The sequence below is a fragment of the Zeus faber genome (assembly GCF_960531495.2).
Source record: "Zeus faber genome assembly, chromosome: 6".
Lineage (NCBI taxonomy): Eukaryota > Metazoa > Chordata > Actinopteri > Zeiformes > Zeidae > Zeus > Zeus faber.
The window spans coordinates 11543842-11556341 of record NC_137201.1 but is presented as its reverse complement, the minus strand read 5'-3'; the positions used below and the strand labels follow the sequence as shown (position 1 = coordinate 11556341).

General features: G+C 44.2%; 2 protein-coding genes across 2 annotated transcripts in view; both read right to left on the bottom strand.

Annotated features, from left to right (window-relative positions):
* Positions 1–1208, bottom strand: part of LOC307231355 (plasmanylethanolamine desaturase 1) — a gene marked incomplete at both ends in the record, with an annotated part of 41254 nt that extends 40046 nt beyond the window's left edge. Inside the window, one exon of the mRNA XM_080002020.1 lies at positions 1046–1208. Within this exon, the coding sequence (XP_079858146.1) occupies positions 1046–1208 (163 nt within the window). The remainder of the gene's footprint in view (positions 1–1045) is intronic.
* Positions 1209–10043: 8835 nt separating this feature from the next.
* The window catches only part of znf423 (zinc finger protein 423), a 153317-nt gene continuing 150860 nt past the window's right edge, over positions 10044–12500 (bottom strand). The window contains 1 exon segment of the mRNA XM_080001986.1: positions 10044–11172. Within this exon segment, the coding sequence (XP_079858112.1) occupies positions 11143–11172 (30 nt within the window). The 3' untranslated portion in view covers positions 10044–11142.

Genomic DNA, 12500 nt, shown 5'->3' with positions numbered 1-12500 from the left:
TGTGATATTTCTTTTATTTCTTTGTCCAGCTGTTTTGGACAACTGTTCAATAAAATAATTATCTGACTTGTTTTGTAATTTCTTGTCCTAATTTAGTTATGCATCTACTTTGGAACTTACAAACAATATTAAGACTATAACTCAGCTATTTAGAACAATTATTTAGAAATGACCTTTTTTCATACACTTGTGTAAAAATTACAAATGAAAATCAATGTCTGGTTGAAATGGAAACGCTTCATATGTAATGCCATGAAAGTCGGATTCATGAAATTACACGGACGTAACTACATGATGTTTATATGTCCAGGTCAGTCTGAAGGTCAGTCACAAAATATATATATTTTTTAAATTCTATGGACGTAACTCCACGATGTTTGATGTTTATACGTTATGTAAATTGTGATGCATTTCACATTAAACAAAGAAAACTGTAATACATACCTAAAATGAACAAGCTGGACCCTGTGTATTGCTGCCTGCAGCAATATTTACTATTATTATTATTATTATCATTATTATTATTATTGATTGCTGTATATTAATGTAAATAACTTTGAGCTACCTGTGCATGAATGGGGTACCAATAAAGCTTATTATTATTATTATTATTATTATTATTATATATGTTTTAACCACTCAGACTTGGTGTAGTGTTTCCAAACAGGATGTAAACTGTCTGAATGAAAAGCACAAAGTCTGGTTTTGAAGGTTTCCGTTAATGCCAAATAGTGATCATTGCAGTCAGCACGGAGGCCGACTTTCCATTCGTTTGTGAACGGTGTGCCAACATCACCACCATCACCACCAACATCACCACCATCACCACCAACATCACCACCACCACCAGAATCATCACCAGCGTCATCAGCAGCACCATCACCACCACCATCACCACCAACACCATCAGCACCACCATAATCAGCACCATCATCACCACCCTCAGCACCACCACCACCACCAGCACCACCAATCACCATCTTTACGCCCTTCCCCGGTGAACAGGTCCCAGTCCCGTCACGCACCACCCACACCCAGCTCTCACCGGGGGAGTAGAGCCGGGCCAGCTGTCGGGCCCCGGCGTGCTGCGGTCCCCAGCGGGGCGCCGCGCTGCGAGCAGCCGCCCCGTGCTCGTTCCCGTTCGGATCCTCCTCCGCCATGGACCGGTGCCGGATCTCGGTCTCGGAGAGGAGCGACGCCGCCGCCATCTCCTCTTCCTCCTCCTCCTCCTCCTCCTGCTGCCGCTGCCGCCGCTGCTCGCTGGCCGCCTGCTGACCCCGCTGTGGACGTCGGCTCAAAACACATCAATTCAAGATCGGCGCGTCGGTGGCTGCCAGCGGCGCGGTCGCTGCGTCCGCTCCCCGGTGCCGTCGCGGTCGGCCGCCGAGCTGGGAGGCTACGGGCTAACCGGGATGTGCGCGTGAGCTCACACGAGCGACGCCGCACCACCCGGAAACACAACGCGGTCACGGTGACGGTGACGGACGCCGGCGCTGACGGACCCGCTTCTATCACCGCGTGGGTCGCCAGGAGGGACCCGCATGAGCGTCATGTCCACACGCACGGACGCGTCTCGTTCGCCGCTTCGCTGGATCAACGGCGAAGACCGAAGTTACTGTTGCGTCTCACGCGGCGGCGCGGGAGTGACAGGGGTTCCCAAACCGGGGTCCGCGGACCACCTAGGGTTGGATGTTGTATTTGTCTATTATGGGGTTGTCTTTGTTTGTTTGTTTGTTTGTTTTCACAGTTGTTCCACAACTCTCCTTGAGCAAACTACAGATGTGAGCGCGATCCGACGCGGCTCCGCGACGCTGGTGGAGAAACGGAAATTCGCTCGCAACGAGAAATTCAGAGTTTATTTCTGTTCCACACGTGTCCCGTGTCCGAAATGCACAACATTCCACACTGCACACGGGTCCCCAGCGATACTCTCACCAAGTGGGAAGACGGTCAGATGAAAGGTTGTAGAGGTAATAGAATAACCGACAGACAGAGAGACAGACAGACAGACAGACAGACAGACAGACGGACGAGCGAGATTCCTGCCTTTATAGTTAGATTAGACCATCTACGGGACCTGGATCTAAATCAGGAGGAGGGATACTTGACAATAAGAAATGTATGTATGTATGTATGTATGTATGTATGTATGTATGTATGTATGTAATATGGTTGTATGTATGTATGTATGTATGTATGTATGTATGTATCTAATATGTATGTAATATGTCTGTCTGTCTCTCTATGTATGTATGTGTGTAATATGTATATTCAAGATTCAAGATTTTTATTTGTCACATACATATACATACTTCCATACATATATGCAGTGAAATGTAATTGTATATCTTTCTGTATGTAATATTTATGTCTGTATGTAATATGTAAGTCTGTATGTATGTAATATTTATGTTTTGTCTGTATGTATGTATGTTTGTGTATGTATGTATGTATGTATGTGTGTATGTATGTATGGATTTATGTAATATCTATGTGTCTGTCTGTCTGTCCATCTGTATGTAATGTGTGTATGTCGTGTACTGTATGTCTGTCTGTATGTAATATGTATGTATGTCATATGTATGTATGAATGTCTGTCTGTCTGTAATATGTACAGTATATCTGTATGTATGTAATACCGTATGTATGTCTGTATGTAATACAGTATGTCTGTCTGTCTGTATGTGTGTAATATGTATGTCTGTATGCATGTAATATGTATGTCTGCTAGTATGTCTGTATGTAATATGTCTGTCTGTGTGTCATATGTATGTCTGTCTATCTGTCTATCTGTCTGTCTGTCTGTCTGTCTGTCTGTATGTATGTATATGTATATGTATGTATGTCCTTTCTATTATTTTGATGATTCAGCGCCTTACTAATGAGTACTTAAATAACTATGCAATTTCAACTTGATTTTTTGGAATTTTTAGATTTACTTAAAATGAACAAGTAACCAGTGCTCGAAGTACACCAAGTATTGGTAGTTCTTCATTTTACTCTTTGGCACACCGTGACTTTTTCTTGTACACCGGCACTTCTCACAAGCTGGGCAGCAGCCTTGACCAACGATGGAACTGGTGGAATAGAGAATGAGTGACACCGGCTGTTTCCACCAAAAATGTGTGAAATGGAAAACGCAAACACGGATGCCCACAATCTAAAGAAATCCAAACCGCACATGTCCATATATGGCCAGTGACGTGCCATGACTAATAATCTTTTTTTTAAAGTGCGCTCCAACTCAATAAAATATGATACATTTTACAACATGTCCACTGGATACGTCCACTTGAGAGGGCAGAACAGAGTTCCAGCAAAATATGAGTCGGTCCAACTTAATTATAATGATTAGCAGGCCAAATCTCCCCTGGAGTTTGAACATAAATATTTAAGTAGGCCATGTTAGAAACACTTCATTCAGTTATGTTATTTTGACAATCATAGCATAGCATTTACTTAACAATATTGCAAGTAGGGACAACTCGAAAAAGATCCTTGCACAATTTACATTTTTTTTTTGAGTTGAAACAAGTTGAGTGTATCTCCACTGTCTTGAGAGTGGTGAGCTCCAGGTTTTATGTGTGCACTTACCAGCGAGGTGATCAACCTGTAAGGAGCTCTCGCAGCTGGTTGTGCCAGTCTTCCATGCGCTTCTATCCTGCGCTTCACCAAGAACGCCTGTTATTTATCAGGTCCCGCCCCTGTTTGGTCCTTTATCTTGTTAATGTTGTCCCCTTTCAAATGATGTGAGTCTTCAACGAGATCAAATACTTTGTTCCAGAATTGCAGAGTCATCGGTCATAAAAACTGTAGAATCAATCGCTTTGTCGTGCCCCCAAATCATGGCACCATGTGTCAAATATGGACAAACTGCAAATAGGCTCCGAGATCGCAAGTCGAAGCTCATCGACAGGGGTGGACGGACATTCACCGGGATGGTAGATAAATGCCTCTAAAGTACAGCCTCAACTTACAGAAATGAATCAGCACCTCTGTGAAGCAGTTTCAAATAAAACTACACATTGTGAGCGTCACAAAGGTGGAATTTATGACATGGCTGCCAAACAGAAAAACGCTTGTATCCAAGGGCAACACATAAAGTGCGTTACCTGGTGTGAGGAGTTTAAAACCTGGGAGCCTGAGCCTGAGCGATGGCGAAAGCAATATTGCCTGATGAGTCAAGCCAAAGTATGCTTTCAACCCACAATGTATGTCAACTGTTAAACATGGTGGGGGATCCATAATGGTATGGGCAGCCATCTCCTGGGAGTCATTGTGCTCAATGATAGCTCTTCAAGGTCGTATAACCTCCCCTCCCCCAAGGACTGTGAGGCCATTTTACAAGACCAAGGCAAAGTCGATTTCTACTGTTCTTTAATATCCCACCGCACACCGTCCAGGACTATCTTCAATCCTTCTTGGCATTCCAAGAGGCAATCCAAGAGCCGTCCTGAAGGCAAAGGGTGTGGCCCCGTTTTCCTAACATGTACCCTGACACCCCATACAAGTCAGGCCGTTTGTTTGCATTCGTGCCCATCTAAGCGGTTTGGACGGAGGCTGACTCAGGCCTGAAGTTTTTAGTGAATTCAAACAATGAGTTTGAAGTGATTGAGTTTTTGTCTTTCTCTCGAAAAAGAGCACTGCGAGATTGAGAAACAAATCAATTGTTTGACTAAGTATTTCACAATCGCTCCCACGAAACCTCTCCATTACCTACCACCGTTGTGGTCCTGGCGGAGAATGAGATTAGATCCAGCTTTGACAGCATTCTGATTCAGGGCCGGGCTGACTGCCTAACATGCAACTTGATTTAGGACATTTTATATACAGTAAGCATCCAAATGTAACGCATCAATACACATACATTAACTGTGTGTGAGGGGATTGTGTGGAAAATGTCCCTACACAAGAGAAGCAGCTTGACATCTGGAGGGCTTTGTAGTCACAGCTCCAATAGAGAGAATGCCAATAACATTGACACCCTGGATGACCTGAGAATGTGCTCTGCTTCAGACGGGCTCAAATAAAATACACGTCAACCGAGACAAGTGATGTACTGGCATGTGTGACAGCCCTCCAGCACCAGAGACACATATTTTCTAGACAAGTGGTGCGTACTGCCCATCACTGAGTGGGCCTGCCGGCTACAGCAAAGACACAAAGAGCAGGGATGCTTCATCTGGAGCACTCTGGTGTTCCTGTCCCTCATGAGACCCTACAAAGATCCATTTATCGAACTGTGGGAACGAATATGCATGTCACCGACACTTCACAGGCCGTGAGTAAGATGAGTGTGGAGGTTTTTCTTTGATAACCTACCTGTGGAACAGCAGTGAAAACACAAGAAACTAGAGACGGGGGAGAGGATAAGGACGTCCGACAGCGTCCAAACCATGACACCTATGACGACCGCTACAGACACACTATTCTGTTGTGATGTCTTGCTGTCACTTACAATCAGTGCAATTAGTAGTAAATAAAAAAAATAAAAAAAACTAACAAATAAAGGACCGAAATCCACTGTCCCACCCAACAGTTGAATGGTTCTGCCACAACATCACAATCAGAAGGTCAAAGAATCCCCCCTGACTACTACTCACCTCCTCTTCCAGCTGATGCCCTCTGGCCACAGGTCTCAAATCATGCTGTTCGAAAAACAGTTTCCTCCCCACTGCGAGACTTGGTTGTAGGTGTTTCTGACCAAATCAGTGTGTGCGTGATAGTTGTGTGAAACTGTAAAATCAGATGTCACTGTATGTCTTTCCTTGTGCATCTGTGCATTGCGTAAATCCCAGAGCACCCTGCGTGAATAATCAAGTATCCATATCACCACGGTATCTGTCTCGGTGGACTGCAAGCCTTAGTGAAAAGACTTGCTCATATGGGAATATACAAAATATTCAGATCCAGTTGATCTGAATTGTGACACTGAGCCTGGAGAAGATATTTCTCATAAAGCATAAACCAAAGATATAAGACAACATAGAGTGGTACCTTGACTTACGAGTTTAATTCGTTCCGTGACAGAGCTCGTAATTCAATCTGCTCGTATAGCAAATCAATTTTCCCCATTGAAATTCATTTAAATGCCATTAATCCGTTCCAGGCCCCAAAAAAACACCCCAATTTTTTTTGTTACGTGTTTTTAAATAGGAAAAATGTATTTATAAATAACAAATATTGTATAAAAACTTAAAAAAACATAATAAAGGAGGATGTGTAGATCATTTTTGCCTTCTCGCAGATGATACCCTCCGTCACGCTATCTCCTGCGAGCTGCTTCTCCGTCAACCACACCAACAGCAGATTCTCCATCTTTTCATGGACAGCGGTCCGCAGCTTAGACATTATTTTAACGCCCTTGGCTGGCGTAATACCCTTTATCGCCTCCTTCTGCTTCAGTATGGTACGTATGGTAGAAGTACTACGCTCGTACTGCCTCGCCAATTCCATCACACGCACACCTCGCTCATGTTTCGCTCATGAAGTCAATGGACATCATCCGCTTCTTCTTCTCAGCACTTACTTTTTTCGGACCAATGGTTCGGAAAAAAAAAATTGGCAAAATAACTGCACAAAAAGCACAAATCGCCGCATTCGCTTGCTACGCCCACCGGCGGGGGTGCACCTGAAGCTCGCTCCTCGTAACTCAAATTTTCGCTCGCAAATCTTGACAAAAAAAAATCGACGGAACGACGGCTCGTAACGCGGAAAACTGGTATGTTAGTGCGCTCGTAACTCAAGGTACCACTGTAGTTCAAAATGCAGTGACTCGCTAAATTGTCTTGTACATTGCAATCAACTGTCAGCACCCAATGACTGCGTTCGTCGTCAGCTCGCTTGGTCTCTTATATTGGCAGCTGCCTCTGCTGTTCTTACATACAGGCTGGTTTCCACTCAGTTCAATCGAGAAAGAGAATACACGCGCGTGTATTGTTCATGCATCACCTGAAGTGTTGCCCCAGGCCGCCCAAACTGCGGCTGGGGCTGGGAGGACGTGAGTCTGGCTTCCATAGTGTTCCACCTCCGCAGCAGTCTTAACTGTCAGCCTAAATAACATAGCCGTCCTCTGACACACTGTAGTGATCTGTTCCTAATGTGTGAATTACTAACTTTAAAGGACAGCCTTGTCAGTTCAAGGCAATGATTCACTCCATTCCAGAGGCAGGGAAAGCAGTAATGCAAATCTATTATGCTTACTCCTCAGAGTTAATTGCACTTTACCTGATGTGAAGTTGTGTTTCATTTATAGAATTGAATTGAATCATTGAAATGGTCACATACTTCAATCACTGTTTCATATGATACACAGGTACATCTGATAAAATTAGAATATCATGAAAAAGTTCAATATTTTCTGTCACTCATTTCAGAAAGTGAAACCCATATATTATATAGATTCATTACACATAGAGTGAAATAGATAGATAGATAGAAATAGATAATGAAAACCCCAAATTCAGTGTCTCAGAAAATTAGAATATTATATAAGATCAAAAAGGAAAAAGGATATTTTAAACAGAAATGTCAGGCTTCTGAAAAGTATGTTCATTTCTATGCACTCAATACTTGGTTGGGCCTCCTTTTGCATGAATTACTGCATCGATGCGGCGTGGCATGGAGGCGATCAGCCTGTGGCACTGCTCAGGTGTAATGGAAGCCCAGGTTGCTTTGATAGCAGCCTTCAGGTCATCTGCATTGTTGGGTCTGGCGTCTCTCGTCTCCCTCTTGACAATACCCCATAGATTCTCTATGGGGTTCAGATCAGGAGAGTTTGCTGGCCAATCAAGCACAGTAACACCATGGTCATTGAACCAGCTTTTGGTACCTTTGGCAGTGTGGGCAGGTGCCAAGTCCTGCTGGAAAATGAAATCAGCATCTCCATAAAGGTTGTCGGCAGAAGGAAGCATGTAGTGCTCCCTGTTAGATGGCTGTGTTGACTGTGGACTTCAGGAAACACGGTGGACCAACACCAGCAGATGACATGGCAGCCCAAATCATCACTGACTGTGGAAACTTCACACTGGACTTCAAGCAATGTGGATTCTGTGCCTCTCCACTTTTCCTCCAGACTCTGGGACCTTGATTTCCAAATGACATGCAAAATTTACTTTCATCTGAAAAGAGGACTTTGGACCACTGAGCGACAGTCCAGTTCTTTTTCTCCACAGCCCGGGTAAAGACGCTTCTGACGTTGTCTCTGGTTCAGGAGCGGCTTGACACGAGGAATGCGACATTTGTAGCCCGTGCCTAGGATTGGTCTGTGCGTAGCGGCTCTTGATGCGCTGACTCCAGCCTCAGTCCACTCCTTGTAAAGCTGCCCCAAATTCTTGAATGGATGTTGCTTGACAATCCTCTCGAGGCTGCGGTTATCCCTTTTGCTGGTGCACCTTTTCCTACCACACATTTTCCTTCCACTCAGCTTTCTATGAATATGCTTGGATACAGCACTCTGTGAACAACCAGCTTCTTTAGCAAAGACCTTTTGTGGCTTACCCTCCTTGTGGAGAGGGTCAATGACTGTCTTATGGACATCTGTCAAGTCAGCAGTCCCATGATTGTGTAGCCTACTGACCTAGACTGAGAGACCATTTAAAGGCTCAGGGGTTTTGAGTTAATTAGCTGATTAGGGTGTGACACCATGACTTTCCAATATTGTACTTTTTCACAATATTAAAATTTTCTGTTTTCATTATCTATAGCCACAATCATCAAAATTTCAAGAAATAAAGGCTTGATATATTTAACTCTACGTGTAATGAATCTATATAATATGTGGGTTTCACTTTCTGAAATGAGTGACAAAAAATATTGAACTTTTTCATGATATTTTAATTTTATCTGATGTACCTGTATACACACACCGATCAGCCACAACATTAGAACCACCTGCCTAGTATTGTGTAGGTCCCCCTTGTTCTGCCAAAACAGCTCTGACCTACCTAAACAATGTTTAGGAAGGTGGTACGTGTCAAAGAAACATCCACATGAATTCCAGGACCCAAGGATTCGCAGCAGAACATTGCCCAGAGCATCACACTGCCTCTGCTGGCTTGCTTTCTTCCCATAGTGCATCCTGGTGCCATCTCTTCCCCAGGTAAATGATGCACCCACACCTGGTCATCCCCATGATTTAGAAGAAAACAAGATTCATCAGACCAGGCCACCTTCTCCCATTGCTCCACGGTCCAGTTCTGACACCCACGTGCCCATTGTAGGCGTTTTCGTCGTTGGACAGGGGTCAACATGGTCACTCTGACCGGTCTGTGTGTTCTGACACCTTTCTATCATTGCAGCATTAACTTTTTCAGCAATTTGTGCTGCAGTAGCTCGTCTGTGGGATCAGACCAGAGGGGCTAGACTTCGCTCCCCACGTGCGTCAATGAGCCTGGGGTATCCCTGACTCTGTCGCTGGTTCACCGGTTGTCCTTCCTTGGACCACTTTTGGTAGGTACTAACCACTGCATACCGGGAACACCCCACAAGACCTGTCATTTTGGAGATGCTCTGACGCAGTCGTCTAGCCATCACAAGTTGGTCCTTGTCAAAGTGGCTCAGATCCTTATGCTTGCCAATTTTTCCTGCTTCACACATCGACTTCAAGAACTGACTGTTCACTGGCTGCCTGATATATCCCACCCCTTGACAGGTGCCACTGAAACAAGATGAGCAATGTTATTCACTTCACCTCTCAGTGGTTTTGATGTTGTTGCTGATGGGTTTATATATCACTTCATTCATTAGTTTACTATTTCAGACCACTGGAGAGGATGAAAATAATGTGTTCCAATTGCCATACTCTGATATCAAGGTAAAACAATTAACCTTTAGAACATCCTAAAGTTGAGTTGCCTTTTGAACTTGTGGTGCAAATCTCAATTTGATTGATCAATTACCTGAAAATATGCTCAATGATTTTGCACAGAAGTAAAGATAACTGTTGTGAGTAGCATGAAGCCTCTGAGTGAATGAATAGGTCCACATGTGTACTTCCACATAAAACAAGCTTTACTGGAAACAAAAACGAGACACACCAGAGATCATCTTTATTTGAGATTTATTTATTTTCTCTTTTTTTTGTTTTGTTTGTATCTGTACTAGATTATTGCAATCTGGTTAATTCACATTTTAAAAAGCAGTCATTGACCAGAAGCAGTGAAATTTTTGTTGTTTTTTTTAATAATTTTTTACAATAACCATTATAGGCCCCGTAAAGACTGGAAAACCCAATCCAAGAACAAAGCAAAAAGAAATCTGTACGTTTTTCTGCACTTTATTTAGTTTGATGTATTTTTTCCATAGTAATTACAAAAAGGAAAAAATATATATATAACAATCATAAAAAGGAGAGGTGTGTGGGAGTGTAAGGGGGGGGGGGGGGGGACCCAACTGGCAAACAAACGATCACAACACGGCACGAGTACCTACTTGCAGTGAAAAACGGAAAGTAAGAAGACAATAAGCACATAACGGAAGCAAAAGAATGGAAATTAAAAAAAATGGAATTTGGCACCTGTCATGTTGAATACAATGGGGAAGGAGGGGGGTCGAGGGGAATGAAGATTTTTTTTTTTTTTTTTTTTTTTACAATTTGAAAGAACAAGACAAAAAAAAAAAAAAAAAAAAAAGGCTTTCCTTTTTTCCATACAGGTATTTAAAATGAAAAGAAAGAAAAAGAAACATGGCTGTAGGAGGGGAGGCGATAGGGAGGAGGTAGGTGGAGGTTGGGGGGTGGGGCGGGGGCTGCCGACGCCGGCAGGAAAAATAAAGAATACTGTTCGTACAATACCTCTCCACTCCTTTCCTTGTCCTTTATCTCTCTCTCTTTACGTCTGATTCTTTGACGTCTCACTGTCTCTCAGTCCCATTTCCTTTTCCTGGGTTTATGAATTTACTTTTTTTGAGTGACTTTAATAGCATATCCCATTAATACCAACCACCCCCCTCCCCCCCCTTCCCCTCCCCTCTCCTCAGCTGCTTCTAATGGCCGCGCCCGGCGGTGCAATCGTTAGACTTTTACATGGGAGTCGCAAATGACACTTTGATTGGCTGTGATGTGGAGATGGAGGGCCCCCCCGCCGGCCCCGGGTCAGGTGGGGGGCCCCGAGCCGAGCCCAGAGGTCCTGCCGGGCCCCAGTCTCACTGCGCGTGCTGACTCAGCGTGTGGTTCTGCGGGGAGAGAGGCGGAGAGACAGAAAGTGAGAACACATGATGGGAGAAATAATGGCCAACGTGCGCACGCCGCTTTCCACTTTTCCCTTTCCAACCTCACCGACGCCTCCCGCCTAACCCCTGCCATACAGTGGAAGAGAGCGCACACAACACCAGCCTCCAGCTGTATGCGGGGCTGTTTGCTGGTGAGTTACTAACAAAATGGTCATCAGTGAAATGAAGGAAAAAAAAAAAGGTGGTAGAGGTCTGCTTACATACACGCACGCGCGCACACATCAAAATAAGGTCCAAGTAAATACACCTGGTAAGTGAGGACCCGTGTTGCTGGAGCATTTCTAAATCAAAATATAGTCTATTCGGAGACCGGTCCTCGCTGGTAAAACAAACACAAACACAAACACACACACACACACACACATAGAAAAATGTAGACACGAAAATGGGCAGAAACCCTGTCAACCATTTCCTATGAAGAATGTTGTATTTGTTGGCCATGTGCATATGGATTAAAACACACACACACACACACACACACACACACACACACACACACACACACACACACACACACACACACACACACACACACACACACACACACACACACACACACACAGAGTTCACAGCCAGCTACATCCCCGAACCCCTCCCATCAGACACAGTTGGGAATTGAACTTGTGATTATCTGGATTTGTTGGTTTGGAATTTAGCTAGTATCTAGTATCACATGTAAAGCTGGGGAGAGTTTGTATCTGTGTGTGTGTGCTTCTATGAATGTGCTGGAGAGGACTGGGCATGATTGGAAAGGTCCCTTGGAAATTCAACTCTGTGTGTGTGTGCGTGATGGCTTCCTCCTACTCGCTCCCATGTTTTCCCAGGACTATATAGTGTACTCCCTTGGTAAATGCTGCACCAGCTCATTGTGTCTCTCACACTCTCTCTCTCTCTCTCTCTCACACACACACACACACAGAGATTCCCTGTAAAACGTTCTAATCATTTCCCCATTTTCCCTAACACACACACACACACATGGAGACACACCATTCCCAGTGAGATCTCCCCAATCAACTACACCCTTTGCAACCTCCACCACTAAAAGCAGCTTTCTGAGATGAATCTCTCTCTCTCTCTCTCTCTCTCTCTCTCTCTCTCTCTCTCTCTCTCTCTCTCTCTCTCTCTCTCTCTCTCTCTCTCTCTCTCTCTCTCTCTCTCTCTCTCTCTCTCTCTCTCTCTCTCTCTCTCTCTCTCTCTCTCTCTCTCTCTCTCTCTAGCAGCGAATGGTGGGATGAGAAACAGAGGGAGGGGATGGGGGTGAAGAGAGC